Source organism: Chinchilla lanigera, unplaced genomic scaffold, assembly GCF_000276665.1.
Source record: "Chinchilla lanigera isolate Chin_1 unplaced genomic scaffold, ChiLan1.0 scaffold00031, whole genome shotgun sequence".
NCBI classification, from domain to species: Eukaryota; Metazoa; Chordata; class Mammalia; order Rodentia; family Chinchillidae; genus Chinchilla; species Chinchilla lanigera.
The window spans coordinates 2,912,866-2,934,578 of NW_004955432.1; the positions used below are offsets into that span (position 1 = coordinate 2,912,866).

Sequence of the window (21,713 nt, forward strand, 5' to 3'; positions counted from 1 at the left end):
GGGCGAGCTGTCCCATCCGCAGAGGAGATAATGCCGCCCTCCCCTTTACTGGAGTCCAAGGCCTCAAGAAATGATGCCCGGATGTGCACCCTGCAATAACCACAGAGCCCAAGCTGTAAGTCACAATGCAGACAACATGCCCATATTTGAAGAAACGGGAGCTCTAAGATCAAGGTCAGGCCCACTCCCTACAGTCAATTTGTACTGCATTTTGGAAATTTACCTTACTACTTGAGGCAGTTGTTCTATTCTAGAACTGTGCCATATTCTGCATTGATTTATTTATTTATTCGTTTTTGGCTTTTTTGAAGCAGAGTCTCACTATGCAGTTCAGGTTGGCCTTGAGCTCACTCTGTAGCCCAGGCTGGTCTCAAACTTGGGACAATCCTTCTGCCTGAGCCTCCCGAGTACTGGGATCACAGGCCTGTGCCACCACACCAGGCATGTTCTGGAAAGGATTACAGAAAGGTTATATCACATAGAGAAGCTCAGAAAAGTAATACAAATTAGAGATATACTTCTAACACTTTTATCCCAGCATTTAAATCTTGACCTTAGGGACCTTTTTTGGAGATGTAGGGGAAGCAGGTCTGTTGTCTTAGTCTGTTTCATGTTGCTAGTAACAACACCATATGCTAGGTAAGTTAGGAAGAAAGAGGTTTATTCAGGCTTCCATTTCTTGTCCATGGTAACGGATCCACTCCCGGCCAAGTCCTGTTGGCAGTGTGGGAGGCAGAGCGCAGTGCAAGGCAGGCACTGTGGGAGCTACGCCTAACTGGGCAGTGTGAGCGGCCGCTCCAGGTTGTGGGCATCCAGGTTCTTCCTGGTACATCCCTCCTCGGCATCACCAGGATGCGGTCCTTATGTTCTAGGCCTGGGACAGAGCTGTCTGCACACCCGGTAGCAGGACAGAAGAAATGACAGAAGCGACCAGGAGCAGACTCCAGCCACCCCTATGAGAACACTATCCAAGCTGCCTCACAAGGCACCGCTTCCACTAACCAGCTTTGCAAAGGAAGCTTAGAAATATAGCTTTTCCTGGGAAGCCACATGTCAGCTAAAATGCAGCAGAAGGGGACACCGCCAATGGGCGAGGTAGTTTTAGTAACCCCTGGGGTCCTAGAAGTTATGGTATGATTTAGAAAGCCTGTGAAGGGAAGAAGGTAATATAGAAAGGGTCCTTGTGCCTCCCTGTAACAGCCACTGTGGCTCTAGAAGCAAAGGAAATGCAAGCTCAGAGACAGACAGTTTCCTGGGAAGGAAACTCCAGGCGCAGTGTTCTCCTGGCTACAAGGCTCTGGCCTTGAAAGGGGGCTGAATCCAGAGCCATCAGCTTTAATACGCCCAGTGACTAAAGCAACCAGAGAAATTCACCTGAGCGTGCTGTGCACTGCTTAGAACACGCGTGAAGCCCCCCAGCGTGAGTGCTGACTTCTAAGCTGCCTGGGATGCAGGCGCGGGAGCAGAGCCGTGCGTCGTGATCTGACTTGCTAAGTATGTGGAAGAAGCAGTGGACTAAGAGGCAGCTGCAAGCCCCTTCCTGTGCCCCAGGACTCTATTCTGAAAGAAACAAAAACGCAGTGACCATAGTGGTCATTTTCCAGGCACAAATCAATTCCCACACTAACTCCTTCATTTCCACTGCAAATCCTCAAATGGGAGACGTTGTCCTTACTGAAAACCGAAAAGTCCAAGGCCTGGACTCCAGAAGCAAACAATGCCATTACACAGCGAGAAACACAGCCTGAGGTGCCCCGCGGCCACAGCGAGGAGCAGTGCTCCATCCCTAGGACGCACAGTGCCTCTCAGACATCTGGCACCTCCAAAACGACAGGGTCCCTCTGTTCCATAAAGAAAGTTCCAGGTCCTGCCACCAGGTGGCAGGAGTCATCAGCACCAAGAAAGCCGAAGCTCCACCGGGAACCAGGAGGATGCGTATTCTGGAGGGACCAGGACACTAAACAGAGACTGTGCTTGGGGGAGGGGGGTGAAGCTGGGGACCATGTGGCCAGCTGAGTGTCACACATTGTCACGGTCTAGGGCTACAATGTCCCCCATGTCTCACCTGTTTGGACAATGAGGGATGGTGGGTGGGTTTTCCTGCAGTGAGTTCAGCCTAGGTGCCCTAGGAGTTGGGCCTGGTGACAAGAGGCTGGTCCCGCCCGCCCCAAAGCTGTGGCCTGGAGGACTGTGTGCTGCTGCCCGTCGTGCCTCTTCTCTCTGCTGGCTGCTGTGGGTTGAGCAGCTGTCCTCCACCAGGCCCTTCCGCAAGCCCTTCCTGCCTTGGAGCCCCCTGACCGTGGCTGAGCCTGTGAGCCAAAGTAAGCTCCCTTCTCTAAGGTGTGGGTGTCGGGTGTGCTGCCCCAGCCACAGGGACGTGGCCAGGACACACTGTACTAGGGACCTGGAAGCCTCCCTCACCGTGACTTGTGTCCTGTTTTCCCAGCAACTCTGATTCAGTCTTGTTTTTAACTCGATGTTAAGGAAAATTTTAAGCATCCACCATAGTCAAATAGCAGAACGCATCCCTAAGCACCGTCAGTCAAACTTCAGCCATTAGCAACATTCTGTCGCCTTCGCAGACTGCATTTTCCCTTCTGCGCCGCCATGTTGTTATACCAAGCGCCTGGGGTCACTGCTTTGCTCTACCAGTGACACTGACACCACCAAGTTCAGTAATGGTTAGCGTCAGCTACGCATGAAGAGCCATGCCAGAGAAAGATGTAAACAGCTATAACACAAGAAGGAAATACAGAAGAGTACTGGTGTGCATAAATCCTGTATGTACAGTAAGATTTGATACATGTTGATACATTCTTATCTTTGATAAGTGGAAAACGTGATACAAGCTGAAATTGTGATATTTTCTAGATTCTTTAGGCCATCTAGCGTTCTGAAGTTAAAAGATCATACATATCTCTTTTCTTTTTGTCTTTCTCTTTCTTTGTTTTTGTTTGTTTTTACTTTGTGGTGCTGGGGGTGGAACCCAGAACCTCATGCATTCTAGGCAAGCATTCTGCTACTAAGCTACACCCCAGGCCATATTTGTTGCTGCTGTTGTTGTTGTTGTGTGTGTGTGTGTGTGTGTGTGTGTGTATTTGTTCTGTTCTATTCTGCTCTGCTCTGCTCTGTTCAGTTCTGTTTTATTTTGTTTTGAGACAGGGTCTCACTTAGTTGTCCAGGCTGTCCGCAAGCTTGTGAGCCCCCTGAGGGCCCAACCTGAGCCCAGCAGAGGACATTTCCTGATACCACTTATCAGTTGCCTTCCCCTGGAAAAGGCAAGTTGGGGACACAATGGGAGAAAGTCTAGACCAGTGGTGGAGAACCTATGACACACATGCCACAGCAGACTGTTTGTATCATTGAAAGCTCTAAAAGGTTCGCCATCACTGAACTAGACACTGCAAAAAGATCAAAGTGCAAAGAACCAGGGGTTTGTCACATCTGGAGTGACCCTTAGTTCCTGATAGTGAAATCAAGATGGCTTCACAAAATGAGACATTCACACATGTTCATTAGTGACAGGGATGCTTTACACCAAAACAAACACATGAACATTTAGTAAGTCCGTCGTCTAAGCCTTAGACTCTGAATATAAGATTCCCAGCCCATTCCCAGCTCACTTCACTTATTTCATCTTGTATGAAACCCTGGGAGGTGTGATAGGTGGAGAGTGGAAGCCTCCCCAAGGCCCCCTGTGCTCGGTAGCAGTGCCTGGCCTGGAGGGTCACCCATCCTGGTCCTCGGTAGGACACCTCCTTCCTTCTGCAGAACAAAGCAAAGCAAAAATCACCTGTGTCATTCTTGTTTGCTTTGATTTAGTTTTTGGTTTGTTTTTTTTTTGGTTTTTTTTTTTGTGGTACTTGGGACTAAACCCAGGACCTCAAAAGCACATGCTCGGCAGGCACTGTACTGATGAACACCCACTCTCCGCTGTCCTTTTCTATTTTGAGACAAGGTCTCTGATAAATTGCCATGCTGGTCTTGAACTTGTGATCCTCCGCCTCAGCCTGCTAGTAGCTGACATCCCAAGCGTGCATCACCACGCCTGGCTCATCTGTGTGTGTTTGAAATAGAGTCTCACTACATAGGCCAGGCCAGCCTCAAACTTATGGCAATCCTCCTGCCTCTGCTTCCCAAGTTTTGGGATTATGGACAGGTACTGCCGTGCCCAGTTCATCTGTGTTCCTTAAATGCAGTTTCTTGAATCCAGTGCCTCCTAAACATCTAATCTTTGTGTGTCTCATCCTTCAAAATTCTTCTGGGTGTCATTCACTAAAGGCTGTGTGTGTTTGGGCTCTGATACTTCATTTTTTGCAATCTGTTCTTTTGTTTTTTAGGGTGGGGACCTTGAAAACCAGAACACAGCAGGAAACAACTCAATAAGGAGTAGAGTTGTGCAAAGCGGGGAGCGAGGAACCACCAAACAGGTAGGGTTGGTGGAAGACCCTGGCCATGCTGTGTGACAGCAGGCGCCTGCCTGGCTCTGTGAGACAGGAAGACAGCGCCAGTGGCCTCAGAGGAGGACACTAAGTGATTTTCAGTGTGTGTGAGGCAGAGCCATGGCAAAGACACTTAAGCCAAACAGAGAGGTCTCATTTGCTTACACACCTGTCCTCAGAGTTCCCTGGAGGGCACTTCAATCCCAGGACAAGAAGTACTGGCTTAGAGTCAGGTGTGGTGATGCGCTCCTGCAGTCCGGGCTACTCAGGAGACCAAAGCAGGAGAGTCCCTGTGCTCAGGAGTTCAGGGTCAGCTGACCACACAGTAAGACCTTGACCTCCTAAAAAGTGATGCGGACAAAAGCTCCACAGGAAGGCAGCTCACAGATGGTTCTAAAGTGATATCCATCAAGCCCAGAAGTCCCTCACTGTCGCCTGAGTTTGAACCAGTCTGAAGAGCTCTGTTTTTATTTCATGTATGTGTTGAATTCTGGGTAGAATTTAATTGAAAGGGATCTTACTGCTGGTAAGCGAGCAAATTACTCATGTAGATCGTCCTTTGAAACGTAACTGAGTGCCTGTGACGGCACCACTCTCTGGCAAACCTTTTCTTGGTAAAAGGGCAACTTGTTTAAAGTAGAAAATGTGCAAAATTATTTCAGCAAACTTTAGAGGCTAAAAAATGGCCTGTAATTCAAGAAAAAAAATCTGCAACTTGCATCTTAGAAGTCAGCAGATGTAATCCACCTTGGGATTATACTACCCACATTACCTGGTACGCAGAATATGAGGTGGGTATTTCACTCAACATATTGTAGAAAGTGTTCATGTCTCTAAATACTCTTCAAGGAACTAAAAAGAAAACTACACAGAAACTTGCACACAGATGTTTATAGCAGGTTTATTCATAAGTGCCGGAATTTGAAAGCAGCCCCGATATCCTCTGCAGGTGAACAGATACATCAGTGAGGGTAACTCCAGAAACAAACCAGCAAGCCACGCAGGGAACTACACAAGCCTTAAGTGCTTTTACAGAATGCAAGCAGTCACTATGGAATGACTAGTGACTGTGCCACTCCACTTTTCCTCCTTCTGGGAAAAGCCTAAGTATGGAGACAGCAAAGAGAACAGGTCTCCAGCGATCGGGGAAGAGGTAGGGGTAAATAAGATCTGGGGACAGTGAAACTGTCCTGCGTGGTGCTGTAATGGTGGACATATGTCGTCAGACGTCTGCCAAACCCACAGACTGCGCAGCATCACCCTGAGCCTCACTGTAACCGACTCCAGGCAGTGCTGCTGTGTCACAGGCACGGCTCATCGGCTGTGACAGGGGGCCGCTGTGGTGCGGGATGCCGCAGTGGGGAAGACATGTGCAAGGATGTACGGGAAAGCTCTGGACTTTTGACTCAGTTTTGCCGGGGACCTCACACTCTCGAAAAGATCTCTTTCTCTAATTGTTTCACAAGAAAATGCACAAAAGTTAGACATGTTGCAGTTGTTCACAGGAATGTGAAAAGTCAGGAGCAGCTCCCAGGGCACCCACAGCAGGCCTTGGGTGACCCCGACAGAGACCTTCAGTAGGAAATCACAGGGGTATTGTGAAACGGGAAGTAATTGCTTAAAAGGACAAAGGAGCTAAGATTGGGGAAGGGGAAAGGAAGGAAGGAAGGCAAAAGGGAGAAAAATGCAAGGAAGCTATACTATTAGTGTCTCAGTTCATTTGAAAGGAAGGTTCGTGCTAATATCGATTGGAGAATTTTTTATGCCCACATCTTGTACTCTGAGTAACTACTTTGAAGAGGACAATATGCAATGTACTAACTATTGTTATTCTCCTATTATTTTGTTATGAAATTCTGTTTTACCTCTTTTTTTTTGGTCTTTTTGAGACAGGGTCTCACTATGCAGTTCAGGCTGGCCTTGAGCTCACTTTGTAGCCCAGGCTGGTCTTGAACTCACAACGATCCTCCTGCCTCAGCTTCCTGAGTGCTGGGATTGTTTTACCTTTTTTCCATAAAAATAAAATTTAAAAGAAAAAGAAAATCACAGGGGTCTGGGCAGTGAACAGGAGGTGAGGAAATGGGCACCAAAGGCCACCAGAGGTCAGTGGCAAGAGTAAGAGGGGCACATGTCCTATGATGGTGGACGTAAAACTGGCCTTGTTGTGTTGTTTTGAAAAGATACAAAAGCATTGAGAACAGGAAGCAAAACAACAGTAATGCTGGACAACCTGTAGATAGTAGGATCCACTTGATGCAGGAAAACAGTAATTGGATCATTTAAATCAAATATTTATCAAATGTCATTGGCCAAGCTAGATTTTAGATGGAAATAAATGAACAAGATTCATCTCTGTCTCTGCCTCTGTCTCTATCTCTGTCTCTGTCTTCAGCCCATGCAGGACTCCTGTGGTCTCTCCTCCAATTATCTTCTCACCTTCCTACTTCCATCAGAAAAAAACAGAAATAATTTTGAATTAGAAGTGTAATTGAGTTTGCATGGAAGGACTACATGATATTTGAGGAGCTTTCAGCATACCAGCATGCTATGATTTAGTTAAAGTACAGAATTAAAAGCCACACCATATGGCAGAAAATGAAAGCTGAACCATGGCGTTACACTTCTTAGTACATGTTCTAACCTTCGCCCCATCTCTGTCCCTCCTCCCTGGCTTCCGGTGCCATTGTTTCCAACAGCCAACTGCTCAGGGAGGGGTCACCGCAGGATGGAGACTGGGAGGAAGCCTCCGGGCCAGGCTGGGAACAGGATGGGTTGTGGATGTTTGAGGGCTCACACTGTACCTAGAAAGACTGTCTAGGAAAGATGCCCCAGGTGTATAACATGCTCAGTTATTTAGAGCAAGAGCTAGCTGGGGAAAGGAAACATTGTCCTATAGCCCAGAGTCAGGGAGACGCTATGCCCTGAGGAGAGGTTTTTCAGTCCGCTCTTCAAGGCGGCAGCTGGTGTTCACATCTGCAGATCAAGCCTCGGGCTGGCTACCAGGAGAATAAAACCAGCCTTCTTCTCAGTCCTGGGGAACCTACATTTGGCCTAATATAAAGGGAGATTTGTGAAGCTTCTGGTGTTAACTTCATTTAGCGCTTGCCTGGAAACAGAGCTGGTATTGAATGATTACAACAAAGACAGGGGCAAAAAGCAAAAATAGGAGCCAGTCCCTTAAGAAAAGCAAAAAGTGTCAGTGGCTCCTCTGGGAGGAAAGGGAGATCTAAGTGTGATTCTGAGTCTCTTGAGATTATAAGGGGGAAAAGTGTCCACGGCCTAGAGAACAGGAGCCATCTTACATAATAATGAAAAGGCCTCCTGAAAATTCTCTGTCACAATCTCATGTAAAGGCAATCAGTGCACCCACAGCCCAGGATTCTGATTATTTCCTCTCGATTCCAATGTTTGATTTCCAGGGCGAAGAGCACATCACAATTGAGCAGGACTTCCTAGGAAATAAAGACGAAGATGTGGAAGATGACCAAGACATGCACCCAACAGGGTACAGTTTTTAAAGCAAGGAGATAACCATGTCTACTTCCTGTTTGTTTTATTTTTCCATCTAATTTTTAACATTTGTGATGATTTTTACCATTCTCATTCCCACTCACCCACTCAACACCATTTTCAAAACAATTAATGAAACTCTAGGATGATCAATGTGTCCAGCTCAGCTTGCTGATGTCCTGGGAACTCAATATCTAGATTTAAATTCACCCAGGACAGTCTTCTAATTAAAGGTGTAAATTACCAACTAATTGCTCTGGACCATGCAAAAGCAGTTAATTCATCTTCTTGGTGTCAATCAATAGCAATTGATTTCTCAAAACTCAATCCACTTAAAATCCCAACAAACTGTTGTTCTTACCTGTCATCTCCCAAAGGTGTTCTAAGTCCTTACAGTCCCACAAGGTAGGGGAAGCAAGATTATTATCTTTATTTTTCAGCCCATGAAAGTGAAACTCAGAGAAATGACCCATCCAAAGATAGTCAGCTAGACAACAACAGCTTGGAGTTTCAGCCTCTGATTATGTACCAGGATTGTTACTCTTCTCGTAATGTCACAGGGAAATAGCTCTCCATCTGCTAGGTGTCCGATGAACCTGCTTCGTGTCTCCTGAATGTTGAGGACTGAGTTTCTAGCACAAAGGAGATTAACAGTAGCAAAGCTCTTGAGAGACACGAGGGGTCCAGAGTGAGTTGCTGCAGAGACTCTTTATCCAAGGATATTTTATACAGCAGGATCACAACATGGGTAGCTATGGGTCAAACTATAATCAACCAATAGGATTACAGATATAGTCGCTTAGCTAATAGTTGGTCCAATAGGGAAGCGAGGTACGTAAGGAGAGTTTGTATGGCAAGCATCCTTAACTTTAGCTTATCTGTATCTTTTAAAGTAGAAAGAACAAAGGCATTCCTGGAAAGGGATGGGAGAAAGGGTCAGATTTCTGGTCCCCCAACTATGCATTTGATCCCTCTCTGGGCTCACTGGACCAGATGGTGCTAGTTACAGTATAATCTCAAGCTGCCACGTATCTGTGAGGACTCCCAAGCCTGGCTATCGCATCTCCAGCCTCACCTTCGCCTCCAGCCACAACAGTGACACAGCTCACCTTCTGCCCTGACTCCCTTGACTGCCCAATCCCTCTCGGACTGCCTATTGCTTTCTATGTACTTAACTGTCTATAATATTAACACTAGAATATTTGTCCATTTTCTAAATTCTTGTTTAATTGTTTTTTAATTCCTTCATCTCTGAAAACTTTTTGTTTTTAATGTTTCAGAAGACGTCCCTGGAGCAGGTCAGAATTAGGTGGGGAGGTCTTGTCACATATACACCATGAAGAATATACCTCCTCAGAAACTGAGCTGCATTTTACTGAGAGGAGGCTGGGAAATTCTCTCCAGAGGTCAGACTCAGGTTTCACTACTGTTAATGGTGCTGAAATGACCACAAGGGCATTGGGAATTCTGCAGCAGATAACCAAATGGCCCAAGGGTCTCTCACCAGCTACATTGCTTTATGGAGTCAGATTGCTCTAATGGACTGTAAATTCCCTGCAATTAAAAAATCTGATAAAGCTAACCTGCAGCAGATAGATGTGCCCTATTAAATGTCACCCTCCACTGCTACCACTTCCACAACCAGGGGTAATACATTATTAGCTTTTCCCAAATTAGACCACAAAAAAACTTGGCCTTTACTGCACTTTTATTCACCCAATGTCTTTAGAGCAGTGTTTATAATTCTTAGTGCACATATTTATACATATACATAGCAATGAAAGTTTCTCACAATACCTATCATTACATGTGTGATATATTCCAGCACTTCCGACTCAAGCGCTCTCCTGAGGTTTATTTCAGCTTCTGGGTAGTGATTCATCTTTTTGCTCTGTTCCCAGGAGCATCCTTCCTTTTTCCCTCTAGTCCCTCGGGGTTTGGCACACTCATTCCATGCAGGTTAATCCAAGCCATGGCTGATTTTACTTTAAAATGAAATGAATTTTCCTTTTCTATTTTGTAAGACATATGCCTCCTAAGTTGTTTGCTTGCTGGTTTAACAAAGCCAAATCTAGCCTTAGCATGCCTGTTTACTTCATATTTTGAGCATGTGATTCTATCTGCCTTTTTGATTTTGTGTTGCAGGTGTTTGGAAAGGAAATACAATACAGTTTGTGATTTTTGTACAAAACACAAAACCACTCTTCGATATATCATCTGGGGAATTTTATTAGTTGGTAAGTATCAAAGAATGATGGAAATACCATTGTCTTTTCTTTTGGTTGGTTCCCCAAGTATTAACTTCCTGTGGAAAGGAAATAAACCTTTTTCTTTCCCTAAACTGCCATTAGTCACCCAGAGAAGTAAGCCATGAAACCCCCAAGACTCAGGTCTCAGAAGGGAAATGTGCAGTTAACTGAGGCTATCAGTTAATTGTGAGTTGTCTATTGTCTTGGTCCATTTTCTGTCACTATAACTGAATGCCACAGTCCAGGTATTTGGATAAAGAATAGAGGTTTATTTAGCCCACAGTTCTGGAGACTAGGAAGTCCAGTGACAAGATGCCAGCATCGATAAAGGCCTTTTTGCTGCACTATATTGTGGTAGAGGACTTGGAGCAAATGTGCTAGCTGGAGCTGTCTTCCTGTTTTCCTAAATCCATGAAGACCATAAGGGGGCCTACCCTCATGCCTTCATCTAATCCTAATTGCTTTCCAAAGGCTCTGCCTCCAAACACAATTAGCATATGAATTTGGGGGTTAAATTTCCAACACATGAACTTTTGGAGGACACATTCAAACCATGGAACCTCCCCCTGTCTTGGGGCTCATTATAATCTTTGTTTTTTGGTATGGATTTGAGGAGACACATTGATTAATGCAATCTTGATAATGGGCAGACACCTAATTGCAGGGTGTCTAAGAACCCAGGACCATGTAGTGCATTCACCTTGCCTGAAGGTAGAAAGATTGTTTTTACTCCCTGCAAAGCAAAGGGCTTCACTCTTATCTATAAAATGTAAACACTCCCATGTGAACCCACAGACAGTACTCTAAGATTGCTGCTCTACCCTGGGCAAAGCCTTTGCTGGTGTTCAGACAGCTGGAATGGGTGACAGCAGAGTTGGTCACCTTTCCCTGTGCCAGGCCAGATAGTATTTCAAGTCTGGCAGTATTTGAGCATGCCATCAAAACTATGCAACTCCACCACTTAGTAGGAAAAAAAAAAAAAAAAAAAAAACAGCCAAAGATAACGCATAGCAGACAGACATGGCTGTGTTACAATACAACTTTATTTGTAGCAGACAAATACAAATAGAGAAATGTAATTGTGCTTGCTACCCACAAAACAAGAAGCTAGCCAGACTAAACTTGCAGGCGTTTGTTTGCTGACCTTTAAGAATAGCAACTCTTCTTATCCCTCAAAAGCAGCCACTATGGTTACCGCTGCCCTTCTTCCTTTCAGAGTCTGTGGCCCTTAGAGATTGTGGGTCTGTTTTCTTATTCAAACATGGGCCAAATCTGAGCTGCAAACTAGGAAAATCAATGCCTCTTTGCCAGTGGTTGCTTCAGTACCTGGCCTTTCTCTGATAGTAGCCCACCTACAGAATCTGCATCTGTGGGGAAATAAACAAATAAGTACTGAGCGAGAAGCCAGTGGTCAAGTATCAGGACTGAAGGACTCGGAAGGCCCTGTAGGGAAAACCCAGCACCCTTTCCCTCCAGAAATGAGAGTCGTAGGACCTTGCTTTGGCGGAGGAAAGAGAGAGGAGCCAGTGTCCACATCAAAGCAACGCTGCTCACGGTGGGTTATTGGTGACCCTCCCCTTGCCTGAGCAGGGTGATGCTCAGTGTCTGCCTTTGCCTCCTGGACAGCTTATCTGGCCATGGTGATTGCAGCCTGTGTGCTGAACTTTCACAGAGCCCTTCCTCTCTTCGTGATCACCGTAGCAGCCATCTTCTTTGTCGTCTGGGATCACTTGATGGCCAAATATGAACAGCGAATTGATGAAATGCTATCTCCGGGCAGACAGCTTCTGGACAGCCATTGGTTCTGGATGAAGTGGTAACTGCAGTGGGTCTCTTATTGCAATCCAGAGGGGTGTTAGTCTTTCCCAGCACTGCTGCAAAAATATGTTCTAAAGTTGCTTCCTCATTTGTGGGACATCGAAGCTAGAAGCAAGCTAATCAATTATAATGCTTTCACTCGACAAACAGAAACCAAGGTTTAGATGTGGCAATGACTCATTTGAAAGGTGTTCCAAGGTCCCTACAAACCAGCTCAATCTCAAGTGCTACTAACTGATTAAATGTTGTCCAAACGAGATCTAATAATCTGCAGATGCTGTATTGGAGACATTTATATACTTAGGTACCACAAAGCAAATACAGGATAGGACAAAGTTCTGGTTATCTCAGGGCCACCTCCAGCTCTCCCTCCTCCCATCAGTGGAGTGGCATCATGATCAATCAGTGATGTCTCTGTCCTGTCAGAGGAGGTGCCCACAAAGGGCACAGAGCACGAATGTCCCCTAATCACAGTACCTATTTAAAGAATTGGTCTGTGAGTAGAAATGACAGAGATCACTGATAACAACATGACTAGACAGCTTTTCTTTTTTGTAACATCTTTTCTTAAACAAGTTATACATATACTATTTAAAGTATATTTATAAAATGGGGCTCATAGAATCTTTGCCTTTCTTCAGTGCAGTTCCTCTATGGTTAATCATTTGTTTCACTTACATTTTTGAACTATTTTAAGTGTTATGATGAGTATGAACCTTTTTATCTATTTCTGATGTCAGCCAGTATCTGTATTTGCAATTCTTTATTGACTAATGAATCCAGTAACTTAACATACCAATCACACAAAAAGTCAAGTGCTAGGGGTCCTCAACATCAAGGTGATACTTAAAACCCTAACTCTTAGGAGCAAAAGACATTGAAAAAATTAGAGAAAATGAAAGCTGAATTGTTAAAATCGTGACCCTATAGATTGTTATCAAAATGCAACTTAATTTTTCGTCAGTCATCCTTTCCATTTTATTCAGTGGGACCCAGCTATCCCATACTTTGTATAAAAAACTGCAAAATCCCATTACCCTTTCTACTCATTCCTAATAACAAGCCAGTGGCCACAGACATATTTTTAACATTAAGATGTGCCATCCCATATAATGGTGAAAGCTATGAGCTTGACCAAACCTCCCATCCTTCCACCCCAGCTTTGGCTTCCATTTCTTCTTTCTCCCTATTTCCTGTTTCTCTACCATTCTCAAAGCCAGGAAAGAAGTCAAGGCCAGGACTGTCCTGCCTGCTTGGGAAGAAAGGCCTTATGAGTTGTTAAGGGGACTCCTTGCCAAAGGACCCTATGTTCTGCAGTGGCTGCTCAGGGCTTTTCCCTCCACCTCTCTCTGTGGACCTCCTTTTCCTCTGGCAGCCCTACTAGGTAGGTCCCAGGACTGGTTGTCTCTGTCAAGACCCACTGGGATCTACCAGAAAACTTCACACATATTGGTCTAATAAACCAGGGTTATGCAGTCCCCACCCAGTGGTCTTTCTAGTCTGCCATCCAAGCAGTGAGTCAGCCTAGCCATGTGCACTGGACTCTGCAGTTGTGGAAGTCAACCCAGATCCAGTTCAGATCTGCTGAGGTCCCCAAACTACAGAGAACACATTTCAGTTTCTCCCTTAAAGGGAAGGAGGTAACATCTCACCCATCCCAAAAGTTGGAGTGAGGAATTCCCCCCAAGAGGAGCTTTCTCAAAGAAATCACGAGACTGGCCTCTCCAAACATCCTCTTCCCCCTCTGACCCCTTTGATACCCCTGAACTGGGGAAGGGTCTGAGTTGTAGAGCAAAAGGGATGCATGACTTAATGTGGGGGCTATTTTCCATTATCACCACAACCAAAAAGCGCCCATTGCAATTTCCAATAGTACAGCTTCCTGGTGCTAGGGTGTGCTGCTCTTGTTAACATGTTTTGTGAGTTTAAGCCTCCTTACAGTGTTCAAGTTAGCACAGTAAGTGACACCAATGCCCCTTCTGTTCCTTAGGGTCATGTGGAGCTTGTTGGTCCTGGCCATTATTTTCTGGCTGATCCTCGACACCGCCAAGTTGGGACAACAGCAGCTGGTGTCCTTTGGTGGGCTCGTGATGTACATTATCCTGTTATTTCTGTTTTCTAAGCACCCAACCAGGGTAAATATAAAATTGATCTTTTGGGAATATTTTTGGCCTTGTCTCTTCCCCAGGTGCAAATTGCTCAAAATGACTACGAAAGAATTATACTGTCCAGCGTTTCTCTCACTCTGCTGTGAGGACTCCATGTGGAGAGGGAGTCTTCCTTCTAGAACTTTCAAAGCACTGTGTCTTATTTCATTCTCAATATTTTCCAGTTACACAACCAGCAAGTTATTCTTTCCCTGTCAAAGTCTAATTTCAACTCATATATTCCATGCCCCCATCAACACACAGAGAGAAAAATGGACTCATTTTGATATAGATTTTCCCAGACTGTAAATTACCTAATATTCTACATTGGATCCTGCAGTTTATCAAAGTTCAATTTGCAGTTTGGGCTTTTTGACTCCAAAAATTTGTCCTAATACAGTTTTTCCCCCATTGAATGCATTTTCATCCTTACTCTATTAGCCTTAACCCATAAAATGGCAAGAATTCTGAGACCTGGAGGTGCTCACTAATGAATCACAGTGGCAAGCTCCAGAAGGCTTTCCAGGCAGAATTTCACTTCATTCATTTACAAGTTGTCAGATCAACACACAGTGGACACACAGAGAAATGATATTCTGCCTTTCTATTTTCCAAGTGAAGTAATTGTATGTATACAACGGGCTGGGGATTTAGCTCAGCGGCAAAAGCGCCTGCCTGGCAAGTGCAAGGTCGTGAGTTCAGTTCCCGGTACCGGAGGAAAAAAAAAAAAAAAAGAATTATATGTATACAATTTTACAGTATGACTAGGACAGACATCCTAGCCATAGTCATCCCAAAATATCAGTGGTGCTTCTTAGACTACTCTGTCTGTCTAAGATCTCTGTTGGGACCTAGTGGTTACATAGGAAAGTATGAAAAAGCAGGACTAACAGGGCTCCCGCCCGGGTTTAAAGAAAGGGAATGCAATCCTGAGTTTCGGAAGGTATGATTCTATCAAAGAATCTCTAATGAAGCATGGTGGTGCACACCTATAATACCAGCAGTCTGGGAGACTGAGGCAGGAGGATTACAAATTTGAGCCCAGCCTGGGCAACTCAACAATACTTTGTTTAAAATTTAAATTAATTAATTAAAAGAGCTAAGGAGTAGGGATTCGCTCAGTGTGAAGGTCCTGAGTTCAATCCCCAATTCCTAAAAAAGGAGCAAAGACTCTCTGTTCGTGGCTACCTGGGCCTCTAGTGAAGGGGCGGAGGGCTTCTCTGCCACACTAAGGGTGCTTCCAGGAAGTGCAGTCCCTGTAGGTTGGTATGAGGCCAGCACTGGTTTCCTAAGGAGACAATCTCTTGATCTCTCTGCCTAGGTTTACTGGAGACCTGTCTGCTGGGGAATTGGGCTACAATTCCTTCTTGGTCTCCTAATCCTAAGGACTAAACCTGGATATATTGCTTTTGATTGGTTGGGCAGACAAGTTCAGGTAAGTGGCTCAGAAGAACGTTTTATACTGCACTTCCTATTTGGATGTCATCCTTAAGATATGTCAGATCTAGCTTTATTTGCCTGCAATATTTGACCCAAATTTTAATTCTATAGTATGAATTAGAGGAATACCTGTGTATGTCAAATATATTAATCTGCCTATTCATTACACTCACCACTGCCCTTGATGCATGTCATCCACTGAATCATCCACAATGGCTGTTGCCTGTCACCCTGCTCAAGGTTGTCACACATCTAAGATAGTTCCCCAGAGCATTCTTTGCATGCAGTGGTAACTGGTGTCCCCCATATGCACCTGTCCTCCGTTCAGCTTATTCTTTCGTGTACTGGAGTCATACTGAATATCAGAAATGACAACAAATCCATGTGCAGATATAATTCAAAAATATACTTCCATGCCAGGCTGAGGACATGTTAGGGGCCCTCTTGCTCTGCAAGATCGTGTTCCTATGGCTTGTGACCCACACTTCAGTGGATGTAATGATCTCCTTTCTTCTCTTGAGCTCAGACTTTCCTGGGGTACACTGATGCTGGTGCTGTCTTTGTCTTTGGTGAGAAATACACAGACCACTTCTTCGCATTTAAGGTAAATCCCAACTCTTTTTCTATGTAGTCATTGCCTTTTCACTAGGTTCTTATTCTTTGTAGGTGTTCAGACAGAACCTAACACATCCAAACCCAGGTGTATGCTTTCTGAACCAATTGTAGGCACCATTTTTCATTTATAATGTTATCTGATATTGGTGTACTGAACACATTGCACTGTGTAACTCTTATGTAGTATTAAGGAAAAATATCTGAAGGTCAGGACATCAAATATTTTTGGGGGGAGGGAGGGTATAGCACTGCCAGGGACACTTAAGAGAAATCTTATGGGTGATAGTGTCTGGGCACTATTTTCAGGGAAATGAATAACCGTAGAAGATGGGTTGACTTATTTGTATTTTTAATTGACACATAGCAATTGCCCCTGCTTGGGTACAGTGTGACCCTTTAATATGTGCATACAATGTGCCATGATGAGATCAGGATTGGAATCTTTTCTAACCCTGATACTTCAGTGCGGAGACTACTAAGCCATGTCTGAAAGGTCAAGTGTTTATAGCATGAGATAGCAATATGCTCATCTCATGAACCGGATTCAGCACTGGAGAGAACAAAGTCGTAAGGAAGGAATGACTTCTCTGCAGCCTCTCCACGCTTGCTGTCCTTCTTGCCCAGGCAGAGGCCTCGGTTCTTTCTGCCAGGGCAGAATCCCTGGATAAGCCTCTTAGCTCTGCTGCTGATTAAAGCTAATAAATGGCTTCCAGTGAATACACTCTGAATACTGGCACAAAATAACTTTTAGTACTTATTATGAATAGATTTTTCTAAATTAGATTTTGTACGAATTGTCCTTGTGTGCTGTACTAGTCTGTGGCCGTCCTCAGGGAATGGTGGGGAAGGAACGAGGGAGGGTGGCCTGAGCAAGGACCCCACGAAGCTCTGGGTGCTCCATGAGTCTGGAAACTGCTCTCTGTAGGAACAGGGCTGCAAGGAAGACCCCAGAGAGCAGCAGAAGCATGGGACCTGGGGAAATATGACTTTGCTTACACAGAACTAAGCTAGTCTCCAAAATGCCATCAGTTTTTAGTGATTCAAAAGTCTGTGGGTGAAGTCTTTATTATTTTAAGAGCTTAAAGGGTAAATGCTTACTCTGTAGGAGGCACTGTGTGTCAGTACCCACCATGCTTTTTCAGGTCCTGTAGTGAATACAAATGAGGGCCTGAGGGGCTCCACTTAAATCTGACCTGGACACTCTGTTAATTATGGCAGTGGTAATAGCTATGTCTCCTTAACACTGGGACATTAAGGACATTTGCCAATGGTCTTCAGTTTGTTGAGCAGACCTTACAAACCTATCCAAAACCACATTCTCTCTCCAAGTAAGAAAAGTTCCTTATGGAAGAGAAAAATAAAAATACCAAGTTTCCTATGAAATGTATCTGTCTTAGTCTATTTTTTGTAGCTATAGCAAAATAGCTGGTGCTGGATAATTCATAAATGTGTTTAGCTCACAGCTCTGAGGCTGAGAAGTCTGACATCAAGGTGCTGGCTTTGGTGAGGGTCTTCTTGCTGCACGGAACCTGGCAGAGGACCTCCCACAGCAAAACAGACAAGCTCCACTCAGGTCCATCTTCCTGTTTCAGTAAACCCACTGTGCATCAGGAGGTCCCGATCCTAATGACCTTGTCTCATTCTAACCACTTCCCAAACACCCTGCTCTAAATACTACAGTGTATTCACTTAGAGACACATGTGGATTTTTGAGGGATACATTGCAAGAAGCCCATCCAGAAGAAGTCAGGGTAAGAGACAATAGAGAAGAAAGCTGAACGGTAAAATTGTTCCATTTGAGAAGAATTTCCAGGACTGATATAATATTTCTGTCAAAGAGAAGGAGGCAGAGGGGAGATCTAACAGGAAACCTGTGATACTACGAGGCTGAACACTGATCCTTCTCACTTTTGTCCCACTGCCCACCTGTAGATCCTGCCCATAGTGGTTTTCTTCAGCACTGTGATGTCCATGCTGTACTACCTGGGATTAATGCAGTGGATCATCAGAAAGGTACTGGGATTGGGAGGTACTGGGTGATGGGGGGAGCCTGATCACTTCAGGTACAAAGTCTGAGGTGTTTTTATCCAGATATTTCCAAGGTGACTTTCTCTTTCTCCAAAATTCACATCTATCCCCACTCAAGTTATTAGATTCAAACCCATATTTCCATTAAGGGACTTCCAAATGGGCTTTGATTTGCACCCCCTGGATATTCTAGGAAACCATAGCAGCTACTTCTTTAGCCAAGGAATTGAGATGCAATACATGCCAGTGAATGACAGTGTTGTCCCTTCCTCATGGTTATCCATGCTGTGCCTGCCCCAGCCATGTGGGTCTCTGGGAGGGTACAAAGGTACATGCTACTGATCTGGGAATTCCAGAGAAGTTGAACAAGAAGGAGTTTTATTTCACTCTGGAGGAAGTTTTGAGGCACACAATTGTGAAGAAGAAGATGGAGAAGGAGAAGGAGAAGGGGAGGAAGAGAAAGAGGAAGAGGAGGAGGAGAACAAGGGCAAGGAGCAGGAGAAGAAGGAGGAAGAGAAGGAGGAGGTGAGGAGGAGGACAAGGAAAAGAAGTAGGAGGAGAAGGACAAGGAAGAGGAGGAGGAGGAGAAGGAAAAAGAGGAGGAGGAGAAGAAAGAGCAGGAGGAGAAGGAAGAGTAGAAGGTGAAGGAAGAGAAGAGGGGGAGGAGGAGAAGGAGAATGGGAGTTGTTAATCATCTTACTCCTGCTCCCCCTGCCACTGAATCCTAACCTCACATTCGATCAGAAAACTAGAAACTATGCAAGGGAATTTGGATGCACTTGAGAGCAGAGTGTGCATGCAGGCCTTGGGGGTCAGCTACAGCCTTCCTTTGATCCCTGTAAAGTAATCAAACTGTATAAACAGAAAAAGAAAAAAGGAGGAGAAGCACAATGCCAGCAGAGAGCAAAACTACAGTCAGAGCTCTAGGGCTCATAATTTTCTGATTGTTGGCTTAAGCATTTCAGAAGTATTTACAATGACCCAGACTTATCACTCAAATAGGAGGATTTGATTAGCCGGCTGTATACGTCTCCTCCTCACATTTTATACTCTAGTGCTCATGGCAGTGAAGGAGGCTGAGAATGGCTTTCCATCTACAATCACACCTCTGTATAAATACATCTCATTCTAGATGAGTTATACTGACATCAGCACCTCCACTAACTTGCCAACAATTATTAAAGTCCTAAACATTTCACTCCAGCTTCATGAGGTTCATCCCTGCTTGAAGCTTGCTGTAGTACACATATAGTTCTTCACTGACTTTGTCCCTTGTTTCCTTTTAGGTTGGATGGACAATGCTAGTTACTATGGGGTCATCGCCTATTGAGTCTGTGGTTGCTGCTGGCAATATATTTGTTGGACAAGTAAGTGGTAATAGCAAATACCAAAACAAAGCAAAACACCTGCTACAATGGGATACTTTCTTTGCAAAGCACACACCAAGCAAATATAATGATGCTGCCTTTTCTTTTAGCATGGAGAAATGGTATAAAATAAGGAATCCCTAGAATAGGCAATGTCCAGATTCTGAGACGAGTCAGAGAGATCCCTTTCAAGAGTCTAGGTACACTAACGAAGAATTGCCTCCTTGGAAGGAGAAGCGTCATTTTATTAAAGCACATGGTTTCTCCTATGTAAATTCTCAACAAATCTTTTCAGACTTTATTGAGTTACTGAGGTCACTGGTCAACTTCAGAAATGAGTAGCTCCTCTCTCCCAGAAGGATTTCACTGCCTTGAAGCTACCAACATGAAACAGGGAGCTTCAAGTATACTATAGTGCCTATGGCAAGAAAGGAGACCCAGAAAGGCTTCTCACCAACAGCTGGACACCTTGGTCAATAGTCTGTCTTTGCTGACCCTGAAGAAAAATGCTTCTAGGTTTCTTCCTCTTCTCAAAGATGAACTTTTAGGCTACAATTTTTACTTCCCTGACCCACCCCGTGCATAGATGCTCTTTCGCCTGAAGTCCATTTTAGCAGTAACAAGCTACTTGTCACTCGGGACACACAGCTTCAGGTGGACTGGAATTGCGTATCCATGAAGCCAAGTGTGAATACTTACCAGTGCCCCTGCCCAAGGAAATGGGGCTTGAGGCAAAAACCAAGTCCCAGAGAAAAACGCTGGCTGTAAAACTCAGGGTTATAACTGCTGCAGGCAGGCTGTGCCTTCTTCGTAAGCCCAGCTCACCAGCCTGAAGCTGCCCTTAGTGGGGCACTTGAAGGAGAACATACTCCTTCTCTAGGAGCTGAAATTATAATAATTACAGCCACAGAATCTCTGAGGACTAATTAGGGCACAATCTCAAGTTGATTGCTACTACCTGCAGGGAAAGAGCACTCATGTACTGGGTTCCTATTTAATCTATAAACTAAGGCTCAACACAGTCAACCTCATAGAAAAATTATAAATAATGAGGAAAAAATTATAAAATTGCACACATGCTTCTGTGGTGCTCAGTCTGACACTTAATATGCTGCAAGGATAGTTATTATTGATGGAGAGCCCCACGCCGCAGGCTGCCTGTCCTCTTTAATGAGATTTAAACCTCTACAGCTATACCATGCAGTTCCTTTTCACATGTCAAGAAAGGTCTCTGATTCTCAATTATGGAAGGGCCTGTGGGTACCCGTCAGCAATTATCATTGCTGGTGTTTTTGTCACATACTTATACCTCTATTTCCATGAGGTCTCAGAAAACAGGGTAAGAGTCTGTGAAGATGAAGCAGGTAGAGGGAAAGTCACAGTAGCTTGGAAGCCTCCAATCTACCAGGCCAGGCCACTGGGCAGTCACTTGGCCAACCTTTAGAAAAGTGCACCAAGTCCGCCCAGGGCCCTGTCCCAGGCAAGGTGGAGGCAACAGAGAATGAGCTTCATAATTTGCAAGGCTTGCCCATGACCATATATGCACACTCACCTAGAATCCAGATAGCCCAGATGTGCAGGTACATGTTCTCAAGCCCCAGCATCCGTCAGCTTCACCTGAGAGGCGTATTAAATACACATTGCTGCTCTTCCCTTTTCTGATCCAGTAAGTGAGAGAAAGTGCATGCAGGTGATGCAGATAGAGCTGGTCTGAGATTCACTCTTAGAAATACGGCTCTGGGCAATGAAATGTTCAGTAGATTTAAAACGTAACATATAATCCACTTGCCTTCCCTCTGCCAGACAGAGTCTCCACTGCTGGTCCGCCCGTATTTACCACATGTCACCCGGTCAGAGCTCCACGCCATTATGACAGCTGGCTTCGCTACAATTGCTGGAAGTGTCTTGGGCGCATACATTTCTTTTGGGGTAAGAATTTAGAGGAATTAACTTATACAAAATTCAATGTCTTTCTCCTTCCTTTGTGCCTTCTTTCCTTCCTTCCTGTTTCCCATTGCTGGTGGAAAAGGAGGCCAAAAGGGCACCCTTTTTGCAGTACGGTAAAAATTGGTCACAGCTGCACCAACATTTGACTGC

General features: G+C 44.8%; 1 protein-coding gene across 3 annotated transcripts in view; it reads left to right on the plus strand.

Moving 5' to 3' along the window:
* Slc28a3 (solute carrier family 28 (concentrative nucleoside transporter), member 3) overlaps nt 1-21,713 on the plus strand; it is a 55,603-nt gene that overhangs the window by 20,272 nt on the left and 13,618 nt on the right. For all 3 annotated transcript variants that reach the window (XM_013516020.1, XM_013516021.1, XM_013516022.1), the window contains 10 exons: nt 4,341-4,430; nt 7,862-7,947; nt 10,098-10,189; nt 11,828-12,017; nt 14,010-14,154; nt 15,488-15,601; nt 16,133-16,210; nt 18,154-18,234; nt 19,536-19,616; nt 21,420-21,545. In XM_013516020.1, the coding sequence (XP_013371474.1) occupies nt 4,341-4,430; nt 7,862-7,947; nt 10,098-10,189; nt 11,828-12,017; nt 14,010-14,154; nt 15,488-15,601; nt 16,133-16,210; nt 18,154-18,234; nt 19,536-19,616; nt 21,420-21,545 (1,083 nt within the window). The remainder of the gene's footprint in view (nt 1-4,340; nt 4,431-7,861; nt 7,948-10,097; nt 10,190-11,827; nt 12,018-14,009; nt 14,155-15,487; nt 15,602-16,132; nt 16,211-18,153; nt 18,235-19,535; nt 19,617-21,419; nt 21,546-21,713) is intronic.